General features: G+C 38.7%; 1 protein-coding gene across 1 annotated transcript in view; it reads left to right on the forward strand.

Moving 5' to 3' along the window:
* FGD6 (FYVE, RhoGEF and PH domain containing 6) overlaps nucleotides 1–27,012 on the forward strand; it is a 65,050-nt gene that overhangs the window by 27,268 nt on the left and 10,770 nt on the right. Inside the window, exons 6-17 of the mRNA XM_066550701.1 lie at nucleotides 5,075–5,226; nucleotides 5,977–6,133; nucleotides 6,794–6,881; nucleotides 12,367–12,417; nucleotides 15,441–15,499; nucleotides 15,650–15,721; nucleotides 16,216–16,284; nucleotides 17,836–17,919; nucleotides 19,043–19,122; nucleotides 23,758–23,860; nucleotides 24,347–24,493; nucleotides 25,346–25,448. Coding sequence (XP_066406798.1) covers nucleotides 5,075–5,226; nucleotides 5,977–6,133; nucleotides 6,794–6,881; nucleotides 12,367–12,417; nucleotides 15,441–15,499; nucleotides 15,650–15,721; nucleotides 16,216–16,284; nucleotides 17,836–17,919; nucleotides 19,043–19,122; nucleotides 23,758–23,860; nucleotides 24,347–24,493; nucleotides 25,346–25,448 — 1,165 coding nt within the window. The remainder of the gene's footprint in view (nucleotides 1–5,074; nucleotides 5,227–5,976; nucleotides 6,134–6,793; nucleotides 6,882–12,366; nucleotides 12,418–15,440; nucleotides 15,500–15,649; nucleotides 15,722–16,215; nucleotides 16,285–17,835; nucleotides 17,920–19,042; nucleotides 19,123–23,757; nucleotides 23,861–24,346; nucleotides 24,494–25,345; nucleotides 25,449–27,012) is intronic.

Below are 27,012 nucleotides of genomic sequence, written 5' to 3' on the forward strand. Positions count from 1 at the left end.
AATTCTGTATATAAAAATGACATATAATTTTATATATCTATAGATAGATAGGTAGACAGACAGATAGATAGATATAAACTGATGTCTGTTGTAGCCAAGCATTATGAAAAATAATTCATGGTAGATTTGGAAGAAGAATGTAATGGAAAATAAAATAGCTATGGCCTTTGAGCAAAGTTCTGACTTTGGGTCCTGGCTTACAACTGATGTACTGTTTGACCATGAAAAATTCTCTCAACATCCAACTCTTTTTCCTCCATCTGCAAAATTTCAATATTTGACCTGTCTGAGGTGAATATGTTGATAAATGTTTGGTCTCTGAAGTACTTTAGAACTGCTAAGACACTTGACAATGAGTTGGAACTGTGGTCCTCTTACTAAAAAGACTAATAAAATAGTTTTAGTTTAGAAGGAAGTATCGTTCTACTACCCAGCCTATTGCCTGAAATAGCATTCTGGGAATATGCCACAGTCAAATCATTGTTTATTGTAAAAAAATCAAATACATTGTTTTGTTAAGGGCTTATAAATTATTTTATTACCTGAGACAAAAGGTGTGGAATTGTGTGGCAGCTTTCCAAAAGTAATGGCATATGTGAAAAATATGATCCACACTGAGTCATAGTCTTGATTAACTATAGTTGCTGTAGTTTAACTTAGCAGTTTATGGCTAATAGTCTGACTCTAGCTAGGAGTGCCTATTTATATTTTAAATAATCTATTTGTCAAATCTTCTGTAGCTGTATTGCTAAGCAGTCATGTTTACAGTTTGTCACATCTAGCAGCCTGGCTGTTGTGAAACTTCCTCCTCTTCCCTCCTCCTTCGCCATAGGATGTCTGTATATGTGTGTATTCCTTGAAAGGCACCCAAGTGCAAACATGCTTTTTTTCCTTAAATTAAATTGATCTTTGAGCTATCTGCAGGTGTATTTAGCTGGGGGAGTTGTTCTTCAGTGTTTTTTGGTGGTTTGTTTTTTTTTTTTGCTGATGGTATGTTCTGGGATAACAGATCTAAGATGAATATTGATTGAAGCGTGAGGAATAGAATCCGTGACTATGTTTAGATTATGTAATGCTTTCTCTTCCTATTAAATTGGCAAGAAGTTTTCATTTCACCCATTTGAAATCATCTTCATTCAACTGTTAGGTACCTGAAGGTGCACTTGACCCAGTCAGCAGCTGAGCAAGGTTTTGGTCTGCTCAGTACCTCTTTTGATTTACAACTGAAATTGTCCTTTGCTCCTTAGACTGACACAGGCAGACCACTGCAAGCTGGGAATCCTCTGATGGGAAGAACTGAGGGATTGTGAGTCAGGGCCTTTGCAGAGGGGAAGTGCCTGGGCTGATTGGAGGTGATTCAGAACAGGATCAGAATTATCAGATATCTCAGCCTTTTTGTTGTTTAAGGAAGTTGGATTGAAGGAGTGGTGTGAGGAAATAAAAGCAGTGATGATGGTAACCTCCTCAAATATTGTTTAAAAACTCCACAGCTATAAGGGGAGTGTATACTAACACGATAAATAGAATTTCCTACACATTTTCAAGTTGGAAGTGTTTTATCAGGCAACAGCTCAGCAACAATATGTGCTCAGAAGCCTTTAATATGCCTAGACTAGATTTTCATGTGGATAAGTACCCAGTGGGAGGCTGTCTTAGCCTAGCATAGACTAAAACTGTTTCTGGTTTGGAAAGGAGGTTCTTTTCAAGGATGGCAATGTGTGCTGTTCTCTTGAAGGAGCTGTGTGAAAACAATTACCTTTACCTAATCAGTAAAAAGTGATATCAGAAGATTATTATTGGACCAGAATATAATGTAAACCTAGATACTGTAAACAAGCATTTCAGAAAATGTACAATAGCCTCCCCACTTCTGAAAGGAAAAATAAATCCCGGTAAAAAGCTGGGGTGATGCATTATAACTAGCATAATATTTTGGGTTTTGTCATGCAGCATATGAACCATGTCTAGAGTTGCAAATGTTTTTCAGTGAAATAAGCACAATAATTCCAAAGTGTGGCAAGTTGGTTTTTGGATTTGCTTTTTCTTTTTTAGTTTTTTTTTTGATGAGTAAGATTTCAGTGTTTGAAAGATACATTTTTAATTAGAAAATCTGTCTTTAACATTCACTTGTAATGGATTGCTGCATTGCTTCAAACAGAATAATTTCTAGGACAACCTAGGTGGTTGCCTTTGAACAAGCTGATGAAAGCAGCGCTCTTCAGCAGTTTTATATAGGACAATGTGCTAAATATGTTTGTAATATAAATGACGTCATGCAGGCAAGTACAGATATCAGAGCAATGTATATTATATATTATATATATTATTATATATTATATATATTATTATATATTATTTGCAAGAGCAATTCTGCTTTTATTTAGCAGTGAACTGATTTCGATTTAGAGGGAGCTAGGTGCTGGTACTTTAAATTATTTTTACTGCAGTTTCTAATTTCTAAGTCATTCACCTACTTGCACTAAAAGTTGTCATCTGAATACTTTTCCACCCGTTGGGGTGAAATTTCAGGGTTTAGTTTGTAAATTAGCTATTTTTATATCTGGTGATTAAAACAGACCTGATCTATATTTTGTCCTTTTGGATATGAAATTACTTTCTCAGAAGGCCAGTACCTTCAAGTGTAAACACTGGTAATTCCGGCCTTGTTACATTTGTTTTTCTTTTCCCACCCCCGATCCCCAGGCATGTGCTCTCTGCATTCAGCTCTTGAGTTTATCTCAAGATGAACTTGGCATGACAGTTACTTCACACCCACTGCCAGGTTAAAAATAAATCTTAATATGATTACAGTGACAAATGCATAGTCAGTAATGAAGATAATTTTAAAAAGTATTAAAAAAGAGCATTGAAATTTATCTGTTGTTGTTTTGCAGGCTTTCGAAATTTGAAAGGTTCACATTGTCTTTTTTCCCTGTATTTCCTCTCTGCAGCACATCCTCAGTTTACTCAGTTGTGGAAAGGGATATAGGGGGTGATGAAGTAAGTTTTGGTTGGCTGTTTCAATGACAGAGCCTTTCATGGCATAATCTATAAAACATAATGAAGCTGATGGACTTTGGGTCAAGCTAGTTGAAAAACCCAATCTGTATTTGGAAAACGCCCTGCAGACTCTTTGAATGCTGTGTCTGGAAGTTAAATAAATGCTCTTAACTACAGCTGACGTTCCTGTGTTATCTAGTGGTGCCTAAACCTGGCTCCCTGCTTTCCTTTTGTTGTTTGGTCAGGGAAAAGCCTGGGTTGTTGATTATAGTACAGACAAAGCTGCTTTGCTTTTCATCAAAAAATGCAAGTTGCCTTATGACATTCAAACCAAATTCTTGTCTCATCCTATGGCAAAATACATACAGTACATTGTGTGCGCATACAATTGGGGGTGGGGGAAGAATACTATCATAATATGATGATGCATTTTGCATGAAGCTCTCCAGAATGCCTCATTTGAGCTTTTGCCATTGTAATTCTATGTATCATTTCAGTGTTAAGCAATGCCCCAGGGTCAGAAAAACCTATAAGATGCAGCTGGTAGTTAACCTATGTGTCACTAGTCTGCACAGAGGATGTAGACCAGAACATTTCCATATGAATAACGCCATCTGTTTTTTAACTCCCTTGCATTTAGTTCTCAGCCTTCCCCAGTTACAGGCAGTGCCCTGTATCTCGTTTCAGTTTCTTGTCAGAAGTGCCCAGTTACAGCCTTTGTGACCCACAGGGTCAGAAAGCAAGAAAGCGTGTCTGGAGCTCACGTTGCCAGAGCTGACGTAATGAGCAGGGAGAGCAGGGGAAAGTTGAGGCTTCAGTTTGAGAGACCCTAAATAGTGCCAGATGCTGGACTGATGGGATAGCTAATAAGAGCTGTAGTGGTAGACCTAGGGAGGGGGGAAAGGGGGATTAATTTATTTTTTTCCTCAACCTGAGGACACTACAAGTTTCCAAAGACAGCCATGGACCCCATGCACATTTGAAATATAACTAACTACAGTGTTTAGAACATTTTGTTGGTTACTTTTTTCAAGATACCTGCAGATCATGCATGTGATATTAGGTTTCTCTAATCACAAACTCCAAAAGAGCTGTTTCATTCTCTTTTTGCCCAAATTTAAGTGAGACACAGTAATATGTAACACTACATAATTTATATTTTCTTTTTTGTCAGTTAAGACAGTGTTGTTTTTCAAGTAAAATGCTAGATTGCTGAACTTTTTGAAAGATTTATTTGCTTGTCAATAGGAAATATACCCTGAATAATGGATACTGAGTTTCAATCTTGGCAATGCTGATTTGTGTGGGATAAGATTTTAATTTTGAATAGTTTAATGAGGACCAATGAGCCTCAGCTGTGTCCTGTTGGGAGCTGGTTATAGCATAAAAATGCTGTAAGATCCTTCAAGAGTAAGTAGGGTGCTCCTCCTCCCTTGTAAATGTCTCAAAGGTACCAGTCAGTGTTGGCTTTGATCATTGCCAACATTTGAAATCCTGTGATTCCCATGTTGTCACGGTATCTTTTTGTTAGATGTTAATTTCTCTGTATATAGAAGAGCTGCTACATATAGTAATTTTTTTTTACCCTAGCTTTTTACCCTCCAAAATGGCATTTGCAGATGAGTTATGAACACTAGGATGGTTTTTAAGATACTATGATTGTATTAGTTGACATGAAAGTTTTATTTTTTGACTTACATATTTGCCAGAAGACACTCTAGACTGACAGTAACCTTGCAGATACAAGCCTCGTTTAGCCCACCTTAGTGTCATCATAAGTAATTCTAACACATTTCTTAAGGGCTTGTTGTAAAAATAATGAACACCTTCTATATTATGCATACAGGACCAAGAAAGTAAAGTTCCAGTGTCAAACCAAAAGGATTAAGGCAGTCCCAGGGGAGTAAATGGAAACTGCAGAAAAACAACCCAGATGGTACCTGCCTTGCCTTGGGTAATAGGGAGCAGTGCCTGGAATGTCTGTGATGAGAACTCCTTTGCACACTCAGTGTTGGTGCTTTGAAGGCTGTTCACTCATGGCAACGGGGGTTTCTTTGCTCTTTGTACTCCACAGGATTTCAGGGATGCTGTGGCTCATGCCTCCAGGCAGCTTGGGAAGCCAGTGATTGAGGACAGAATCCTGAACCAGATCCTCTACTACCTACCTCAGCTCTATGAACTCAATCGGGACCTCCTGAGGGAATTGGAGGAGCGATTATCTCACTGGTGACTATCAATAAAGGGATTCCACTCCTTTGATGTTGAAATTTATCTGGGGGCTTTATGTGACTGTGATCACGGTTTGACTCTTGTTTGTGTTTCATGTACCTTCCTAAATGTCAGAATGTACTTTGAAAGTATAGGAGATTATTTTTTATTTAGGTGTGCTTTTGTGCCATTAGATGCATCCCAAAAGGTCCAGAAGGCATGCCAATACATTTTTGTAGCAATCACAGTTTTTATTTGAAATTTCATTTTGAATTGAAATTTCTGGCCCCTGCATGAGCATGATAAGTGCACTGATTTCATTAGGGAAAAAGGAGGCTGTTCAAAGACTCGTTTGCATTTTAGAGGTAGTTTAGATCTACTTATCAGTGTCACTGATTGACAGCCACAATCCCTTTGAAGATCGTTCTCAATTACCACTGGTGGGTGGAGCTGTACAAAACCCACTGACACAGGCACTGCAATGGGTAAGGACTTTGCTCACCTTGAACTAAAGTGTTCAAACAGTTCAAGACCCTTTTTAAAAGACTGTATCTTAAGTGGTTGTCATCTAACACTAGTGTGTTGATGTGTGCATGGTAAGGTGTTTCAGAATAGCAACTGAGATGGGAACTTATCTGCTGTAAGCTTTTTGTTCAGAGCATAAACTAGCACATCTTACTCTGAAAAAGAGAGATGTCTTGCTGTAGGGTTAAGATGTATGCTATTTTTAGCTCTAATTGCATCTTTTTTGTTGTTGTTCGTTTCTAGGCTTGAACATCAAAGAATTGCTGACATATTTGTTAAAAAGGGTCCCTACCTAAAGATGTATTCAACTTACATCAAAGAATTTGATAAAAATGTTGCATTATTAGATGAACAGTGTAAGAAGAATGCAGGATTTGCATCAGTAGTCAAAGACTTCGAGGTATTGTATTCTTTTTCAAAGTATAACCTGTTTTGTGCCTTTTTAGCAGTTGTGATCTTTTACTGGGCTTTAGAAACTGCCCTTAATTTGTTTGTATTTTGGTGATGGGGCTTTTTTCTGCAGTCTAGGCTTAAGACAGGAAGAAGACAAGAGGCCTTTTGAATTCTGCAATGTTGCAGATTCAGATTTTTTTGAATGCAAACTCAAGATAATTAGCATTTTTGAAGTATGGATCTTTTAATTCTGTGTTGTCTTTAGAGGTGTGGATTAATTAAAACTCCTGCAGTGAGCACTCCTGTCTTCTCTGCCTTTTTGCCTAATGAACACTGACAGTGATCACAAAGGAGCATGTTGCCCTTGCTATCCTGTTTCCTTTGATTTTGGGAAGCTTCACCTCTCTTCCTCCTAGGTCAAAGCACCTGTTTTGAATCTACAGAATATGAGTGCTTCCTAGTGTCTTTCATGCATGGGTAATTCTGCATGCAGTCTTCCACATGGAAATGCTTGCTCTGTAGTGTGGTGCTTAACACTGTGGCAGTATCACTTTTCAAAGATAAAAAGCTTATCCAGTATAATCAGTACTTGTTTGGAGGCATGTTTTCTTTTGCTGGAACCTTTGACTGCTGTGGAATTGTTATTTATTTTGGGTGTTTCTTTCAGATGAGCCCCCGCTGTGCTAGTCTGGCCCTCAAGCACTATCTGCTCAAGCCAGTTCAGAGGATTCCCCAGTACAGGCTTCTGTTGACAGGTACAGTCAAGCTTTTTGCAGGCTTCAGAAGCCAGTCTTCACATGCCCCAGGACACCTGTTTTCAGACAGTTGTATCCATCTGTAAAGTGTGTTTGTCTGACTTCACATATGTGAGGCTTTTTTAAAACATGTCACAGTATTGAAGCTCTTTTTAAAACATTGCATGGGTTTAGAGGCTTTTCTTGCTAATATTGATTGTGGTAAGATACACAAGCAAAGTCCTAATGTTTACAGCACTGTGATGTGTTCTGATGGTAGATTCAACAATACATAGAAAACATGAAACCTATGATAGTTTTTGCTAGAATCTGTGGTAATAGAAGCCTGTAACTTCCTCAAAGGGTTGAAATACTCCTGTCCTGCTTTGAGTTTTGCTTTTTTGGTTTTTTGGGGTGATGGGGGTTTAACAAATGAAAAAGGCTGTATGGGAAATTGGAGCAAGGAGAAGAAAGATACCTATGCAACTGTGAACTTTTGTGAGTAGCTTCTCCATTTCTTCCCCACCCAGGTATTTTGTCTGTAAAATCCATTCTCTTTTAAAGGCAAAACACATGTTTTTAGTGCACACCAGTAAGTGCTTAAGACTTGCTACCAGAGCCAGCTGAGGAGCTGATTTGTAGCTAGGAAATCTGGGCTCTGTACTCTGCTCTGGCACTGGTGTGTTTGGGTGGCCTTGAGCAAGTGATCTCCGTGATGCAGTGGGGTTTTCTGTCTGTAAAGGGAGGGCACTGACAGAGGCCTCCTTTGTGAAGTATTTTGAGATGTGTTTGTTGTAAGAGGGGGATGGCTCCTGTAAGGATTTGGAAATACTTAAGGCATTGTTTTTGAGAGCCATTGCATCTTGATGAGCAATTTAAAAATAACCTCTGTTTATGTAGTAACTGCAAAATAAAATGCTCCGTGACCTTTTTTTCTGGCTCTGTAGCAGCTCATTGGCATTTCCCCAGCATGTACTTAGACTAGTGATGCTGTGGCAGATTCAGACTTAAGTGCCATAGAGCAGTTTCCAAATTATTAACACTGACTTTTTTCATTTTAATAATCTCATTAAACTCAAGGTGTTGAGAAAAGGGGGAGCACTCTTACTAAATGGAATACTTTATAGGGGAAAACCTTAATGGTACTTAATTGATGAAATCAACCCATAAAAGGCAGTGGGGGACTTGCTTTATTTTAAAAGGATACTCACTTAGGGCACGGTATAGTTTGTTAAACACTTCAAAATCAGTGGAGCCTCGGGTAAGTTGAAAGGTTTTAATTGAAATGGAGTTTGGTTGAATAGGGGATCAGGATGGAGCAAATGCCATTGTCAATATACACAGCAGAGTGATGGATGGCACTGAAACAAAGCTCAGATGTTGAAGGGGAATTCCTCGTGATGATGAGCTGTCATTGTGGCTGGGACAGAATGTTTTAGACCTGAAAAAAGCCTCATCCTGTTCTGATGGGAGTTATTGTGGGGGTCCCCGGTCTGCAGACCTTACTGTGCTCCCCAGCTTTAAATACACCTGCAAATGATGCTGAAAGGAATGGGATTGCCATACTGGTGGCAAATTTAGAAACATAATTTTCTCTTGTTCTGTGGGAACAATAAAATAGATCAGGCCAAGAATTTAATTATGCTGGAGCTGGAGAGTGATGTTTTGGATCTGTTTCATTTTCAGCCTGTTCAGTCTTTTGTGCATGTATGTTGCCCTTGAGTTCTGACTCTTCCATGTCTCTGTGGATGACCCATCTGCTTAGTTACCTTCCAACATCTCTGTGTAATAGTGAGCAATGCCTCTATAAGTTTGTGCTATATGAACATCTGGAGGACATGCAAAACATTTGTATCTTTTGTTGCAGTGGGTGAGATGTAGCGAGGGAGCAGCTGCCTAGGCCGGAGGTGGGGGGGATCTGTGGGGAGGAGGGCAAGAGCAGCAGAATGAAAATAATCCAGGAAATGAAGCTGTCAGGCCTGAGTCAGCAGGGATTTCTTCCTATTTAGATGTTCTGTGTCAGTGGGACAGCTTTGTACTGGTAACCTGCTGCTACTCGGTCACATCACAAGATTGTTGCGGTGCTTTGAAGTGGAGTTACTTTTGTGCTAACAAAAGCAGGAGCAGGTGGACTCATAAATAAGCCAAGGAGATGAACAGTTTAGCACTGTTTCTGCTTAATTATACAGCTTCTCCAGTCCAGTAAGTGGACTTCCACTTCTTCACATAGTGGCCCTGAGTGCTGAACAGTAAATATTAGATGCCTTATGGGGTAGGCTAATCAGAGGCCTCTGATTTCTGAGAGAAATGAAAGAGGTGATTCTCTTCTCCCAAAAACCTCTAATTTGAGTAGATTACTTGAGACTGTGCAATATGAACAGGCTCTTGATTGTCATAGGATAAGCCTCTCTCCTCTTTTTCACAGCATAAGGTTGGCAGAGAGTGTCTTTTATTATCCTTGACTGGGTTATAGTGAGCGGAGGCTGAGTGGGATGAAAAATTAGCCTTTTTGCACTCTGCAGCTTTGCAGGTTGGAAATAGAGTTGTCAGACTCAAGGCCAATTACATGTTGTGGAACAATTGCTTTGAGTTTAAATTAATTACATTAGACAACCCAAGACAAAAAGTAGTTAATGACGCAGAAGATAATTTTAAGCAGAAGAAGTGATAGCCACTTCCCCCAGCAAGTGGGAAGAAAGAACTGGGGGCTGCTCTCAGGTAGAAGTAGGCATACAGAAATTTTCATCACAAAAACAGTACTAGTGTGCTTTTATGTTTATTTTTGCTGTGCTTTGGGGTGTCCAGCAGAATTAAGAATTTCTGAAGGTATAATTAAGGTCTTTCTAGTCTCAACAACGAAAGCTTATTTCAGAGGGGATTTTTTTTTTTTTGCAAAGACATTAGATGCCATTTCACCTTAATATCTGACTTCTGTATTTATTTCATCTAGGAGTACTTTTGCAAAAATTTTACTGCAACATTTTTCATGTCTGTGAAATCAGCTTGTCTGTATAGTTTATGCCAGTACCTCCAGAAGGCTGTTGTAAGCACAGAATTTCCAGTGTGTATTCACAGAAGAGGCTAAAAATATCTGTTCTGATGCCTCTCTGAAGCTGAGTTTTAGCTGTGAACTGAGGTCCACTTACCAGATAAAGAGAGTACTAAGATGAAAATTACCTATTTATCACTTTCAGGATTTTACAGTTGTTTTATTGGCTGCTGCAGTTTTGTAAGACAAAGGCTGCCTTTGGTTTTAAATACGTAATTTTAAATGAATGCTGTTATGTTAAAAATCTTGATTTTACCTCTTCTATTCACTGATTATTTAATTTAAAATGCTTGAAAATACCCATCCAAAAATGGATTTGAGTAATGGTGTTTTGGGAAACATGTTATAAAGCATGAATATGCCAAGAAATAATTAGTTCCCATCTTGGGTCTCTGGTTTTATGTTTCCACTGCAATTACTTTGGATGTTAAATTGGATGTCTTCGTGTACGAGGGACAGTGTCTTAGAGTGCCAGCTGTACATTTGCAGATGAGGAAATTATACCCACCTTACCTCTTGTTCCCAGCCTTTAGAGGTGAGTGTGTAGTTTGGGAGTCTTATTTCTGTATGAGCTGTAGGGACTCATTTTTTCTACTGGGAGATTCCCATAGGAGTCTTTTGTACTGGCTCCAATGAACATCAAGTTGCAATTGTAAAGTTTTAATTTGTGTTGGCTTAATGGTGGAGTCCAAAGAGTGCTCTGGCACAGCTCCAATTTGAGAGACCACCCGTCCACAGGAAGGGCAGGAGAGGGCACCTGGTGTTGTATCTGTGACAGGTTAAACCAAATTAAACCTGATGTGAACTCTTCCCAGTTCCTTTCAAAATACCTCCTGTTAATTTTTTCCCCCCTCATACAAGCCTTTTACCAGAATAACCCAAGGTGAAGAAAGATTAATTTTTTTTTTAAATGGAATATATGGCCACCTAAATACTGCATTGGAATGGCTGGTAGCTACTACAGCACAAGATTTTGAGGGACATGAAGGATGCAATATTGATGGAGTACAGCAGACAAAGTTTTGGTCCAGGTCAGACTTGTCTTAAAAGATCACATGTTAACCAAATCCTGCTAATGATCAAGCAGAACTCTGAGGAGAGCAGAAAGCTGAGTGTTCCCATGGCCCAGTCAATTGTGCTTCCCAGAGCTCCCTCCCTGTCTCCCAGCCGGTTCCTCTTCCTGCACCCCAACCTGCTCTCCATGCTTCTCCCTTGGATCCTCCCTTAGGTCTCTGCCAAACAATAAAATGTCAGTGCCAAATGTTTCTCTTCCTGTAGTTCTGGTTTTTTCAAAGCTTTCATTAACTGTGACAAGTTCTCTCACTTTTCATGGCAGTTCTACTGCAGAAACATGTTTCATAATTCCCTTTTAATTTTGTGCATAAGGAAAAGATTACAATGCACTGAATGGTCTCTGAGGGGCACGCATGAAGCAAGACATCTTATGAAGGCAGGAACAATTGGCTCCCAATCCTTTTTGAATGAAAGAACGAATTTGGGTAGGGCAGGCATATGGGAGTTGAATTATTTCACTCCTACATGAAGCTTGTACAACTGAGAAGCTAAAATTGAATGCTTACTACATTACATGTAATTAGTTTTCATTAGATCTGCCAGAATATTAATACTTCATTTAAAAGGTAATTATAAATCAGTATTTGTTGACTTTATCAATCTGATGTATATCTCTTGGAATGTTTCTGGTTTGGTTTCTTTTCATTTTAAGAAGTTCAAAGATTACAGAGTACATGATTGATGTTTTACTGAGGATATATATTAATCTTTGACAGAGTATTGCACTTTTTGATGAACTAGACACTCAGGGAATGGAAACTCGAGGGGGATGTCTTCATGTATAGTCATACATTTGGAGTTAATTTTAGCGAAGTAAAATAGATTTTAAAACTACCAAGACTTTAATGGATCGAGGTTGCCATCTCGTGGTTGAACTACAAGTCTCATTGAGAACTGAAAATGCCTATTTGAACATTGAGGGAAGTATATTGTTTTTATTACTGAAAAATATTAATCTTCATCAGATCTTCTGTAGTGGACTATTTTTTTAATAGCTCCTAGAGACTAATTTTGGTGTTCAGACAAATATCTATAATCTTCAAAAGTTTTTTACATCACCTTAAATATAAATGATTGCAAGTATGTACTAATTTTTCACTTGCTTGTTTTTTTCTGGAATAATGTATACAATATATCACTTTTCACTGGAGAAGACTACTGTTTCAGTAACCTATCTCTTTTGCTGATATACTTTCATTATGGAGATGCTAGTTTTCACTTTGTTATTACCTCAACAGATTTAAAAGATAAAGTAGTAGATCTTTGTCAATTAGGTAGTAGATCTGAACAGCAAATTTCCAGGAAAAAGATGGGGCTTACTACTTTCTGGTGTTGTTTATTTATTTAACAAAACTATCTCTATATTATTTTTTCTTTATACAGATTACTTAAAGAATCTTTTAGAAGAATCTGCAGACTATAGGGATACTCAAGGTAAATGTCTCTTTAAAGAAATAACAGCATATGTACCAATGTTTCAAGATTTTAAATGCAAAATGCTAAGTCAGTAATAGAAATGTTTTCTATTTAGTTCTAAGTTTCTCACCAGAGATACTAAAAGATTGCAAGCTTTTGTTTCAGAAAAGTTTCGACCTGGCAGTCATACCAGCTCATGCTTGAATTGAAACCAAGAGATAAGAGTGAAGTTCCACAGGCAGTTTAAACAGATATTTTAGGCACTGCCATTGAAAGAGACAGTCCCTTGCATCTGCAGACCTTTATAGGCAGCATGCTCTCTCCAGCTATGAGCCTTTGTGGCCTCCTCCTCTCTCTTTGTGCCAGGAAAAGCATCCATGTGGCAGAAGTGAGCAAGATCAAGGAGCTGCCACGGGTAATATTTAACCTGAGGAGTTCTCCAGTTTGAGTTGTCAGAAGCTGCACAAACACATGTTACTTACACAGGTTTTTGCCTGCATGTGGGGAGAAAGGAGATCAGAGGAAATGAGAAGTCATTGGTGGTTAAGAGGACAGGACCACACATTTCATGATAGTGCAGGATTAAGGTGGTTTAACTTGAGCATATCAATGCACTGCACATTCAGGCTGTTTCCTTCTTCAGAGTGTGCCTCAGCAGTACAAAGAATGCTCCCAGTTGATGTTTCCATTTCATTTGCATGAGATCCTGTCACATTTGTGCAAGTCCATTACCTTTAGAAGAGTTGTGCAGATGTAATTGATTGAACTTCAATAAATGAGCACCTTCAATGTACTGAGCCAAGTTTGCTTTGTCTGCTGGTACAATACCATGAAGTATATGAGTAAATATATTTCTCAAGACATTTAGACATATTTGAGTATGTTGAAGATACAAGTCAAAAATAATTTAACTTACGGCTCTTCAAGAGATAGAAGAGTTCATCTTGCACTTCTTATAGCTGTTAACAAAATACTTGCACTGCATGTTAAACAGCTGACCACTTGAAAAGAGAGCAACCTAAATATATAGTTCACTTCTTTGTGGTTTCTTCAGCGTCTCTGGTTTTTGTAGTTATATCTTTCACAGTGTTTTTCTCTCCCTTCTTATATCAAAGATAGAAGCTGAAGTTAAGTTATAACAATGCCTAAGTGTTAATTTGACATCTGATATATTTGGTAGTCCATCTTAGAATTTGGGTAAGAAAAGAAAATCTAATCTTTAGTCACCAAGATCTTTCTTGTAATAATTAAGCTTATCTTACTTCCAACTTTGCTTAGTTGTTTAATTCCAATGCAGAGCCTGGGAGTGAAGGGTAGGAGTGGAGAGGGAGACTAGGTTTGGTTGTGATTAGTACTCTTGAAAAAATACCCAAATAGCACAATTCTTCTTGCTGACCTTAATTTGAATACATTACTTCAGCTAAGTGGTATAAGTGGAATGCTCTTCCCTGCCAAAAAGCACTTTGTTTATGGACTTTGACCCTATAGATTATTTTATGTTGTTGTTTAGATTCATTTAGTCTTGGCTGTATAAATAGTCCTGAGATCCTGGAACTTTCCCTTCACTAGCCAGCAAATGTTATCATTTTCTCTAAAATTCTTCAATCTTTCCTGAAGTCAATAAATAAAATTTTAAGGTTCTAATATATATAGTAACTGAGAGATGAAGGAAAGTATAACAGAGAGAATCAGGTGCTCATTCCTGTCTTTGTGAATTTAGCTACATTTCCCTTCATCTTCTTTCATGTGGGTGGGAGCTGGGGAGGGTTTTGCCTGAAGCAGCTCCAGCATTACCTAGAAAGAGACCACCAGCTACATTTCAGCAGGCTTGCTTGGTTTCATGACAACTATATCTCAACTTAAATTTTGATCAAATCCTTGATATTAATGTATCTTAGCTGTTTGACTCTGTGCTTGCATTGCCTTGGTTTGTGACAATCTTTTACAAAAATTCTCCTTCAATTGGCTTAGGAGGAGCTTTTTGTTCATGTCTGTTTAGTTTCTTATATGGTTTCCTGAGGTTCTGAACCTTTCAGTTCAGAAAGCTCTGTCTTTTAACATACTTGCTTTCCAAATATGAGTCAACAATAAAGGAAGTATATGCATTCTACAGTACTAATACTCTAATGATTAGCTAGGAAAAAACCCGAGGCCTTGCTTTTACCTGGTTTGGTAGGCTTCTCTGTGGACTTTTAACCAAATTTATTCCTTTCTTTGAAGTGCTTGACTGTAATTCAGTTACTCAGAAGGTGCTAAATGCTTTAGAGACTACATTTCAGCACAACAGTTGTTCCAGCTTTCGGTTAAGTGTCATTTTTCTAACTTAAGTAAAGTGCAGGTTTTTGGATAAGATCCTTGTATGGGATGGATTCTTGGACTTGGACTGAACACTCACTGTGTTCACATAATCATTTTATATAACTGCTTTTTGCACTTACACCTTAGGATCTCTCACAGTTGAGTTCCTGGTTATTAAATATCAGTACTTAATAAAATTGCTTATATTTGGTAACATTTTCCATAGATTTATTTTTCTTTTGGTATTGCAAGTTCAAAATTTAGAAATTTGAATTTTGCCGTTATTTTGACGGGCAGAAAAACTAAAGGCAGAAGATAGAAATGACAAAGATTTATATAATTTTTCTAGGTAGTCACCCATGAATGGCAGTGATGGCATTTGGGTAAAAATGGCAAAAACTTAGTCCCTATAGAGTCTCTGTTAAAATGTTGTTAACTTTTTTGCTGTAAGTATAGTAAGTAATTTGTTGTGTGAGAAACTGGAATTTACCTTTGGCTATGTTTTGAGCAACTGTAAGAAATAATTGACACTGTTGGTTGAAGCAATGACTTACTGGGACACACTTATTAAACCATGATCCAAAGACTCTGGGATTTTTGGGAAGTGCTCCTGAATGCAGTGTCTGTACAATAAGATCCTTCAATCTTGGAATGATGTGGAAATGCAGTATGGTATCTGTGCTTTACATGATACCAATGCTAACTGGTCTGTATAACCAAAACATCATTCCTTCATCTTTCAGATGCTTTAGCTGTTGTTATAGAAGTTGCAAACCATGCCAATGACATTATGAAGCAGGGAGTAAGTATTTTGCCATATGAAGCTGATTGATTAAAGCTTTTTCTCTTTCTCTCTCTCTATCTCTCTCTCTCTTTCTCTCTTGTTTTTGTTCCTTAAAAAAAATCATGAATGCAAGGGCAAGTACTTACCTTCTACTTTTTCCCCTCCAAGGATAACTTTCAGAAGCTCATGCAGATCCAATACAGTTTAAATGGACACCATGAGATCGTCCAGCCAGGAAGGGTAAGTGCCCCATGGCATTAAGCAGATTGCAGGGAAAGTGAAGATGATATTCAAGCAAAGACTGATGCTGGAATATACAAAGAAGAAAATTGGTCCCTTGCTTCATTATTAGGTTCTAGCAGTCAAATGAATATTGGTGCTCCTTATGTGTGGGGGTTTTTTAGGTGTTTATCTGACAGAAACTTAAAATTTTTAGATTATGATTCCTTGCCAGATCTTGCAGGCAGGTTTTTGTCCTCAAGCTTAACCCTTTATTTCTCATGGTTTCATGTGCAGCATGGAAAACTAATGCAGTCATCCACACTCACTTTTAGAGAAACATAAGGATAAACAGCTTTTCTCAGAAAGGGAACCCTGAATCCCAAAACTTGTGCAGCACTTCTAGTGTAGAAATAATAATAATAATCATGATAATAGTTATAAAAAAGTTAGTTCATTTGCATGGCTTGTGCCCTAAAAGGCTAAGTTTTGCATTCATTGTTTTAATTTACTAGGTCTTTTTGAAAGAGGGAACACTGATGAAGCTATCACGAAAGGTCATGCAGCCAAGAATGTTTTTTCTGGTAAGATGTTATGTATGTTGCTATGTGCCTTATTCTAGTGTAATTTTTAGTGGTTAAAACATTACACTGCAAGCATAACTAATAACTGCAGGTAGTAGAAAAAATTACTAATTGTTGCTGTTCTATTCAGTCAGTTCTAATGTAGAGATATTATCTGTGGCATATGCACTAATTTTAATGAGAAATCATTTCTCATTAAAGCATACTATTTTGAATAATGCTCATTTAAAATCTGAGAGCTTTCATGAGAAGACATTATCTGTGGTACTGTGGAAGGTGGCACAGTTACTCCCTCCCTCTGAGCTGCACCAGATCTTAAAACCTACAACTCTTGTCACTGCTTCTGCACCCTTCCCTCCCTCCTTTCCTTCCTCCCGTCTCCCTCCTCCTCTGTCCTTGCCCTTGCAGGAGCCCACGTGCATCCTGAGCAGAGCACTGGGTGGAAGTTAAGTACTGAGTTCTTTTCCTGTCTCTGCTACTGCTTTGTTTTGAAACTTCTGTGCATCTCTGAAGTTTCTGTTTCCACTTGAACCTTTTGTTTATCTCTTCTATTTAGACAGTAAAGCAGCTGTTATCCTGTAATTTATTCCATTATTGGTCCACAGTCCTGGCTGAATCCTGTCTTGTAGTTACCCTGATATGAAGAAATACTTCCCTCGGCAGTCCTGGAGTGTGTATTATACCAGTTACCGAAATACTCTCAAAAATGTGGTGCTATCTCAAGCTTCACAAACTAGATATTACTAATTTCTGTGTCTCTTGAATTTTCTCTGTGTTGTTTTATGGGGCAAGGGCTTTGTTTGGTTTGGGGTTTTTCACAGATATAAATGGTACAGGCTAGCATTCATACCATTAGATGCAGTGATTTTTCCATTTATCATGTTGTGAAGATTTAGCAATAATTTTAAACATTTGGCTATTTTACAAAGAGTCACATAGCAAAAACTTAAGAGGCACTTCAGGTTTTGGTATTTGTTTATGTGTAGTAAATGAAGTTTGGATCCATGTGTTGAACAGCACAGAAAATAAAAAAAATCTTAGTTATTGTTCAGTAAGTGCACTCAACGAATCCAAGTCTGGAAGAACAGGAAATAAACAGTAGATGTACTTAAAACTGGTAAAATTCACAAGGTACAGTTAAGTTTGTCATTACAAATTGCTAATCCATTCTGCTATCTCCTAGTTTCTGTATTGCTTTGATTTGTTTGAATGGTTAATTCTAATATCCTTTTAAATTAGTTTGCTATACTATATACCTGTGTACACCAGAAACATTTTTGTCCCTTTTGACAGCCTGTTATTTAACATCCATGCACTGTTGACTCATGTGCCAAATGTATCTTTACACAAGGAGGATATAAATAGATACCTATTGTTATCTAAATTCATACATGAAAATGCTTCTTGGATTCTAAGTGGAATAATAGGAAGTAGGGAATACTTCTGGACAGTTATCTCAGTGCTGTAGGAGTTCTGTACTTCCAGTAAAATCCATCTGAAATTATCTGTCTTGTAACCAACTTTAGTCATTAAAAGCATTCTGTATTACAGTTCAATGATGCCCTGTTGTATACTACTCCAGTTCAGTCAGGGATGTATAAACTCAACAACATGCTGTCGTTGGCTGGAATGAAGGTGAGTCACTTGTTAAAGTGAGCCTTTCTTCAAATCTACCTAAACTCAGGCTTTCAAAGTTTGAAAACTTAACTGTTTTTACTCTTGGCAAGAGATATTGTTCCAGAGCAATCCTACAGGCTTGACGTTTTTTGCATAATGTGGCCTGTGGAATTGCTATCTAGGTTTCCCTAAATATTCTGTTGCTACAGGATCATCTTGGCTGCATTTCACCCAGTGTTGTCCTACTCTGGAATAGTCTGCCTACTAATTTTTTGTATTTTGTTTAGACTGCCTCATTTTTGCCTTTTAACTGCTTTTTATTGCTGACACCCAGAGATTAGGCATCTTTGCCTGATAAGATCCTGGTGGATCAGTTCTCTCTGGTTTATAGATTTGCTAACTGTGAGGGAAGATACAACTTTTCTTCCTGAGCACTTGTGAAAAGCATCAAAGTTAAGCCTTGAGCCCCCTGGGTAATGATAAGGGACATGCATGCAATAAAGTGACTCAGTAGCTGACATGACACTTAAAGGGAACAACAAATCATTGCCTTGGGAATCATTGTCTCCAGTCCTGTCAGAAAAAATCGCCAAGTCAAGTTGTAGTGCAGATCTGGCACTCAGGTCCAAAGTTTTGCAAGTGGAGCTACAAAATCTCTTTTGCCAGCAGATGTCTTGCAGTGGCTCAGACCCACTCCTGATTTTTAATCCTCCTTAAGTTTGAAATTTGGCGGCTCAGAAGATCAACAGGGTAGTGCAGCCCTTGCCCACTCTGGGATACACCAGTGGGCTACACCTCATCCTGCAGCAGCAGCAGTGTCCTTTTTTTTGTCCAGTTGCAGGAGGTGCTTCAGGCAACATGACTGGGCCTGTGTGGAAGGTGTCTGACAGCTCTTGAGCTTCATTCCCCTGTACATCTCCAGTGTTTGTATGAGGGCCAGTGAAATAAAAGGATGGGCTGTGTGTAATCTTAATGTAGCTGGGCCCTCTGGACTGGTATATAATTTCCTCTTTCTGAGTATTTTCTCTCCAGTGTTCTCCTTCTGCAATAAAAATGTAAGAGATTTTCCAGGAATTCAGATTAAAGCAATGACAAAAGTACCATTTCAGTTTGAATGTGAAGTTTTCTCTCTCGGCTGAAGGTTAAGAAGCCAACGCAGGAAGCATATCAGAATGAACTGAACATTGAAAGCGTAGAGAGATCCTTCATTCTTTCAGCAAGGTAAATCTTTAAAAAAAAGGTGATTTTGAAACTGTGTGTTTTCAAACAGGCCACACAAGCTTTTTAGGGCTTGTTTTGCACTTAATGTCATGAAAAGTTACTCTTGGCTAGAGTGATTACAGAATACAGGGAATCAGTAAATCAGAGTGAATACAACCATTGTTTGGTTCCTCTTTTTCACCTCAGCTACGGAAATTCACCTCACCTTCAGAAACTTCCAATTAAATTGAAATACTATCCTTGCACTGCCTTTCCTTGAGAGAATTTCAATTCACTTCATTTTAGGCTTTGCTTTTCAGTATTTTTTTGTTCTAAAATTACTGATATGCTCTATGTTACCAAATTCTCTAAGTAACAGCAAAATGATACATGGTCACTGAGCCAGCTCTGGTCACCTTCATTGAGATGCCTTAAGCAAAGACCTGTTTTTGTGCATTGTTGTTTTTATGGTGCTTGAGTTGAAGTTTTATGTGTTCTGACATTTGTGACAGTGCTGATACCAATGAAGAGAGACATGTTTTCTCTTTTATTTAGCAAAGCTGAGCAAGAGCAGACTGCTGCTTTTTGTGTGACCTTGTAAATACTGACATGAGAATGCACAAAGATAGCAGTATCTGTAGCTGAGGGGTAGACCAAGGTTAACACTGTCAAAGAAGCCAAAGGAAGTAGCTCAATTGTCAGAGCAGTAGTTATTTATAAAAACACACTTGAAATGGGTAATTCTGTATTTCTTCAACAAATTTAAACGTTTTTTAGAGGTCTTCTGCACACTGGGGGAAAACAATGCATTTCACAGTTTAGGGTAGGGCTCTGCTCCAGTGTAATATGAACAGCTTTGTGCTGCTTAGGTGCCTTGGTGACTACAGGTCACACAGACACATGAAGGCATTCAGGGGATGGCAGCAGGCAATGAGGATTTATCTCTGCTTGACTTGAAACAGTGTTTCACTTTTAATTCAGTTGTTCTAAAAAAGGTAAAAGAATAATTGGAACTTCTGAAAATGTTATCATCTTAACATACAAGCTACTTATTTTCCACAAAACAGGTTAGACTAGTCTTTTTGATGAACTGATTAAGTGGTAGATTAAAAGCAACTCCTTTTAATCTAAAGAAAGATGTGCTGGTCCATTGGGGAAAATCCCTACAGATAACATGCTCATCAATTTGGCAGAGTTTGTGACATACTTTTGTCTTAACCTTGAAATTGCTGGAATTAACCTCATATTGCTGACTGAGGCTGCTACAATTTGGATTTTTTTTGTTTGTTTGTTTTTGTGGTTTATTCTTTTAGTGTTGTTGATGTTGCATCTTTGGGAGCATTCAGCTCTGTTATTTTTGTACTTGCTGGGAGCCATGCCTGTGCAGGAGCCCTAAGTTAGACAGCAAGGTCAGAGAGAGGTTGCATTTGTGTGGCATGAAGGAGGTGCTGGAGGCTCCAGATGTAAATGACAGTTTTCAGATTGTTTTCTGTCTGTCACCAGAACTGGCCTGCTGTGGTGTAGGAGGGAAGCAATTGAAAAATACTACCCGCAGCAGGTGCTTGCATATATTTTTCCCAATCAACTGTGTTTTTCCTATTGATAAATATTCTAAATGTGAAGAGAATTCACATCTTGTCAGCCCAGGCTACATCTTCCTTTGCATGATGCCTCATTCTAACAACTTGTCAGGTCCTATATGGTGAAAAAAACAACCTTATTTTCAAAACTGTTCAAATTAGTCTTAAAGACACTGGAGACAAATTTCATTTCCATGGGTTTTTTTTTCAAATAATAAGCATTATGTGGAGTGTACACCAAAGAAGAGATTCTGAAATGATCCTGGGAGCAGAGACAAGGAAGTGAAAAATTAAGCTGGTGAAAAATTGCTAGTAATAAAAAGCAGGCTAGTTAATAACAGAAATATAGATGAATGCCTAGACAAGAGTCTGTCACTTCAGGTTTGGTTTTACTGACTGCATTAGTATTGCACTGTATCTAGTCTGGGTTGAGGTTTCAGTTTTCCTGTGATATCTGTAGGAATGTGAATTCTTTTTCATAGTATAATGCAGCATTGTACTAGAAATCTCTTCATCAGAAAAGCAAGTTAATACATCTGCATGATAGAGCACTGTGCAGAAGTAAAGCTTTGGTCCTGGCAACAGCAGTCACGGCAGCCTGACGTGGTCTGCCCCCTCAATAAGGCTGGTGAAGAGCTACCCCAGGCAGATAGAGCTGCATCTCCTCCTATCCTACCTTAGGATGGTCAGGCAAGACAGGCTCAGCTGGGAGAGGTGCCCTAAGGCTCTGGAAACAAGAGGGACACACTTCCCCAGTGTCCTTCTGGGGCCACTGAGCTGTTTAGCTCCAGTGAGCAGCTGGATGTGTGCCCCCAGCACATGCATTTGCCAGTGCTAGCCATTGCTAGGGTTTTCTGTAATCCATTTGAGGCTTTCTACTGTGATGTTAAATCTTAAATAAATAAAAATAGTAATGTTTAAAAAAGCCAATAACACCAATCTTGTTTAGTAAACAAAATCACTTTTGTAAGGATGCAACAAATAGTGGATCTGCAGCAGGGGAAACTGTGGGGGAGGGCTGGAGTGACAGCAGAAGGAACTGCCAATTTTGCTGCAGCACACCATTGCATCAATTCCATTGCCAGTGGCACCACCTTTGCTCTTCCATTCTGAAGGATTGCAAACAATCCTAAAGGCTACCACTAGCAAACCTACTGAGCATGAGGTTCCTAGTGAAATACAAGAGTGTAAGCCTGTAGCTCATTGTGCAAGCCACTGCATACAGAGCAGTCCCCACATGGTGGGGATGGTGGTGGTGCGTAATCTCCAAAACCTGTGCCATCTTTCAAGTTAATTAACTGATACAGTTACAGGAATCTAATGAAATGTAACCAGATTTTGAAAAAGCCAAAGGAGTTGATTAGAGTTCTGAATATTTCGTAGTTAATGCAGGCCAGTTGTTCTTTCCGGATGAGGAAGCAAAGGTAAATAGACTGAACAGAATGTTCCACTCAGAATGTGAGATGTTGGGACAGACACTAATGCATTGCTTTGCCCTTGCATGTATCTTATTTCCTCTCCTTTTGTTCTGATTTTGTTGCTGTGTGTGCTAGATCTTTTTTCTTTTGCTTGTGCCTCACAGGCTTCCCATGTGTTTACTTTAGCAGATTTGTCCTCTCTGATTCTGTATAGCACTCAATTTCATCCCATTCAAACCCCTCATTCAAAATATTTTCCTTAAAGGTCGAAAAATTATAAAAGCTTCCAAATTCACCTACAAAACCACTTACACAAATAAGGTGCCTAATGCCAATTATTAAAAATAATTGGCATTAGGGACCTTATTTGTGTAAGTCATTGCTTACCTCTTCCCTAACTTTCCTTTCTCTATATTTTTGTTCAATTCCTTGGTTTAAACAAATTAATTTACTTGATACTAATTAAAAAGCGGGGAATAGAAAAAAATTATGGGAGTGGATTCTTGTTTAAATTTTAGAAACCTTTTTTAAGCTGGCATGGCATCTTAAACAGTCTAGCTGTTCCTCTGCTACAAAACTGCTTCATCCTTCCTCAGAGCCTTCTCTGTGTTGCTGGCACAAGTAGTTGTTCAGCTGTGTGATGGTAAATTAGTTGGTAAATTGATCCAGAGGAAGGGCAGGTTGATGGCTTGCTTTAATATGGATTTGTTTCCCAATCCAGCCTGCTGCATAACTGTGTGTGTTCTGGCACAAGAGTGAAAATAAGATCTAGTGGCTGAGAGAAGGGATACTAGGCTGCCCTTTGCCGCAAGAACAGCACAGATTTATGAAAATGGTGTTGTACCCATGGACAGAGGAGGTGCTTGGGCACTGCACATAATCCAGTATAGCTGCAGGATCCTACTGCACCAGGCACTCCTCGTGCTCCCTGTGCCATGCCACTTCAGCCTAATGCTTTCCTTGCACTTGATTAGTGATTCACCACCAGCCATGGGAAAAAGAGATGGACTAAGCTTACCTGTCTGTCTCTTTGAGTTAGCTCATCCAATGGAAACATTTTGGGGAAAAAACATTATTGTTTGAAAGTAACATGACCTGGTAGGAGCAAATAGTTAGGAGCACAAGGCAGGAGAGGAGTCAGTGTGGTTTTATCTGACAGAAGCTTGGAGTTTCACAGGGTTGGGGATAGCAAACTGCACTCTGAGGCAGAAGGAGGTGGGGAGAAAAAAGGCTTGCTGAAATTTCAGGTTGCCTTCAAGATGGAAGGCCCGTGCTTTTTGTTCTAGGAGCATCATTTAAACAACTATTATTCAGGCTATTCAAGGGTGTGGGGAGGAGGGGGAAGCAATGACAGACAAGCCTTGAAAGAATTACAGGGATTTTGGAAGGAGGAAAGGGAAGGAGGGAATCCACATGACAGCAGACATATCTTTTTTAGTATTAATCAACATAAATAACTAACACTATGCCAAAGGTTAAAAAATAATGCCAGTTGCAGTAGGAATTGTAGATGTTTTATAAACTTGTAGATGTTTTATAAACTGGAATTACAAGAGAGTTACTCCACTGTGTAATAAAGCTAGTGGAATTCTAATCAACACTTGCTTCTTAAAATGTTAATAATAATAAATTTCTTTTGTGGGTTTTTACTCCAACAGTTCTGCTAAAGAAAGAGATGAGTGGTTAGAAGCTATCTCCAAGTCAATTGAAGAATATACGAAAAAGAGAATCACATTTAATCCGAGCAAAAGTCTTGAAGAGGTATATCCTACCATTATTGTTGGTTTGTTCCCTTTTTGAGTATAGAGTTTCCTGACAGGTGCTTAGAGAAACAAGAGGTATTCCATGACAAATAATAAAGCAGGATGGTAAATAATTGAACAGATGGTAGAACAGAATATTTCATAGTGTTATCTACTTCATAAATTTATTTTCTTCAAAAAACCTAAATCAGTTTTCACAGTTCTCTCTGTAGCCTTGTGCACAGAAAGATGAAATGAAAAGGTTTTAAAATAAAGCAGCTATTGATCCAAGTAGGCTGGTAAAGCTTGAAAGTCATTAAATGCATCTCTGTTGTCAGGCTTGCATTATAATGGTCACTGATGAAATAGTAGGTAACATTTAAGACCATGACAATTTATCAGAGAAGGCTTTCCAACACCATTAGCATTATCTTGTAATCACTGATGAATATTAGTCTTATTTCTCCTCACTGAATGTAGTGCTATTGTGCCTATGTTCTCTCAGGCAGATGCAGAGAAGCAGGAAGAAGACAGTCCTCTGGGATCAAAGGCTCCCATCTGGATCCCTGACACCAGAGCCACGATGTGCATGATCTGTACCAGTGAATTCACGCTGACATGGAGAAGGCACCACTGCAGGGCATGCGGGAAGGTTGGCTGATCTTGTGGTTAACTTTTCAGTTGGCCATTTAGGTTCCTTGTGTGACATTCAGGTGGAGCCTTGTCATCCCAAGCACTCTTCTCAGAAACCCTGTACTATGATACAATTACGTGGGTTAGAACCAACATGCTGGGGTTGGTGGTTTGGGGACTGGTGTTATGGGTTTTTTGGACAGGTGTTATGACAGACCAGTATTCAAACTTCAACATGCTACATGTTAGTTATTTTGCATTCTGGAGTGCTACTTATGGTTATTTTGCAATTACATAATACCCACAAATGTTAGCTAAAATGAAGAAGTATCTTCCTCACTAATTTTCATAAGATAAATAATGATTTTCGATTTTAAGTTAGTACCAACCTTCTTTTATATTTACACTTATGAAAGCTATATCTAATAAACTTTATCTTTCTTCTTTTAATCCAGTGGGAATACAAAGTTAGAATGCAATGCAGTTGAGGCATCTGTATTGTAAAGAAATCATCAAGAGAGCAATAGCTTTTTAACTATTTCAAAAAATTTATAATCAAAACAGTTGATCAAATCAGTAACACAATATGCTTGTTCTATTTTAATGGATTATTAATGTTGGCCTATTGCCTCCTAATTCACTGATTTTTTAATATTTAATTTTTCATAATTTAGAGGAGGAAAGGACACCATGTTAAGCATAAAGACATGGGGAAAAGCCAAGATCTTAAAACATTTGCACTGTATAATAATGCCTATTTCAGGGTTTCATGGGCTTAAAAGTGCTGAAGTGAATGTCTTTGGGTCTTTGGTGATTTACAGGTGCACATCATGTACAGTAATGCTTTTATATGTTTCTATCTTGTTTCCAGATTGTCTGTCAAGCTTGTTCATCAAACAAACATGGCTTAGACTATATGAAAAACCAGCCAGCTAGAGTATGTGATCATTGCTTCAGGGAGCTACAAAAGCAAGGTAAAGAAAATCTTCACAAACTGTATCTTACTTTTGTGGCCTTTATAATGTGGTATATGTGTGCCTCATCTTTACTGCTGGGTTCAAGTGCTTAGTTCTGCTTGTGCCTGAAAAATCATAGGCACCTGAGATTCTAAGCCAAACAAGCTTCTGTGCATCAAGTTAGGAAATGAATTTGCAATACATTGGCTCTTTCTTCCAGAAACATGTGTGCCTTTACCCTATGGTAATGACATGTAGCTTATATAGCTTTCCTTTTGAGGTGACAAGTGTTACATTGCTTTTCATTAATCACCAGGTACAAGTGTACATTAGAGTCCTCACAGTTTATCCTGACCTCCCAGGGGTTCATGTGTACTTTTACACTCTGTAATTTGTATGTTTGTAAACTTCATTTTTGCCAGCTGAGCTGCTGAGATGGCTAAAGTTCTGGGGCTCTGTAGAGACACAGGCCTTAATCTTTCTGAAGCTGAGTCTCTGCAGGGCTATAAACTGGCCTCAAGCCACTCTCAAGCCTCAGCTCATATGGAATTCAAGAATTTGGCATATGTGTACCTCATATGTGAAAGCAAATTCCTAACCATTGCCTACTGAACACTGGCAATACAGAATTCAAAATAAAACACCACAGCTAGAGCAATTTTCACTGGAACACTTTCAGAGAATGTGGTGCCTAGGGGATAGCAATGGCTGGATAGCCTAATGGTAATAACATTTCCTTAAAGATGAGATTCAGGGTCAGTGTCCTCATCCTGAGAAAACTCTAGTACATCTCATTGAAGAAGCTTCATATCATTCTGCAGAAACAAGTGTAAAATCAATGGAAGCACCTCCCAGTGAGGTGGGAATCCAGTCCCATCTCACAAGACTTGCTGTGAACTAAATTGAAATACTCGAGTATAAAGTATTCAAATGAGCTGTAGACAGACTGAAAGAGCTTTCTGGTCCACTTCCCTCAGCAAGGCTCCAGTGTGACACGAGCTCTCTGGGGTATCAGGAAATCTGAGGTGCCTGGTGAAATGATAAAGCACTGGATCCCAGCAGGCTGGGGGTGACATTTCCAGTGGGGGTGCAGAGAACAGCATGGATAATCCAAGAAATGACAGTGGGAGCCTATGGTGATGGGAAGGGCACTGTCTGAACCAGCTGCAGGTGTCTGTGCTGGGCACTAGAGGCTGCTGTGCTGCAGGCCATTGCAGCTGCCTGAAGCTGGGAAAAGGGCTGGGGAGCAGGTGCACTACAGCTGGTAATCACATTGCTCTCCTGCTCTTCTCATTATCTCAGAGCATCACCGAGTTCAGGGCCAACTCTAGAAGTAGACTTTATGAAACCACTCATTCCAAGTGCAGATCTAAGAAAAAGTGTTGCTAGAAAAAGGATTTTTGAAGAGGTGAAGTGTTGCATAAGTCTTCCAAGAGAGATGAGTAACTGCCTGTGGCAGTGCAGAAAGGCAGTATATGCTGGGAGATGGGAATGTCCAGAAATGTGTGTGTGCTGGAAGAGGAACATCCCTATTGAATAAGGTTGAGAAGTTAACAGATGTAGAGAATTGAAAGATAAAGTA

Source organism: Molothrus aeneus, chromosome 5, assembly GCF_037042795.1.
Source record: "Molothrus aeneus isolate 106 chromosome 5, BPBGC_Maene_1.0, whole genome shotgun sequence".
NCBI lineage: Eukaryota > Metazoa > Chordata > Aves > Passeriformes > Icteridae > Molothrus > Molothrus aeneus.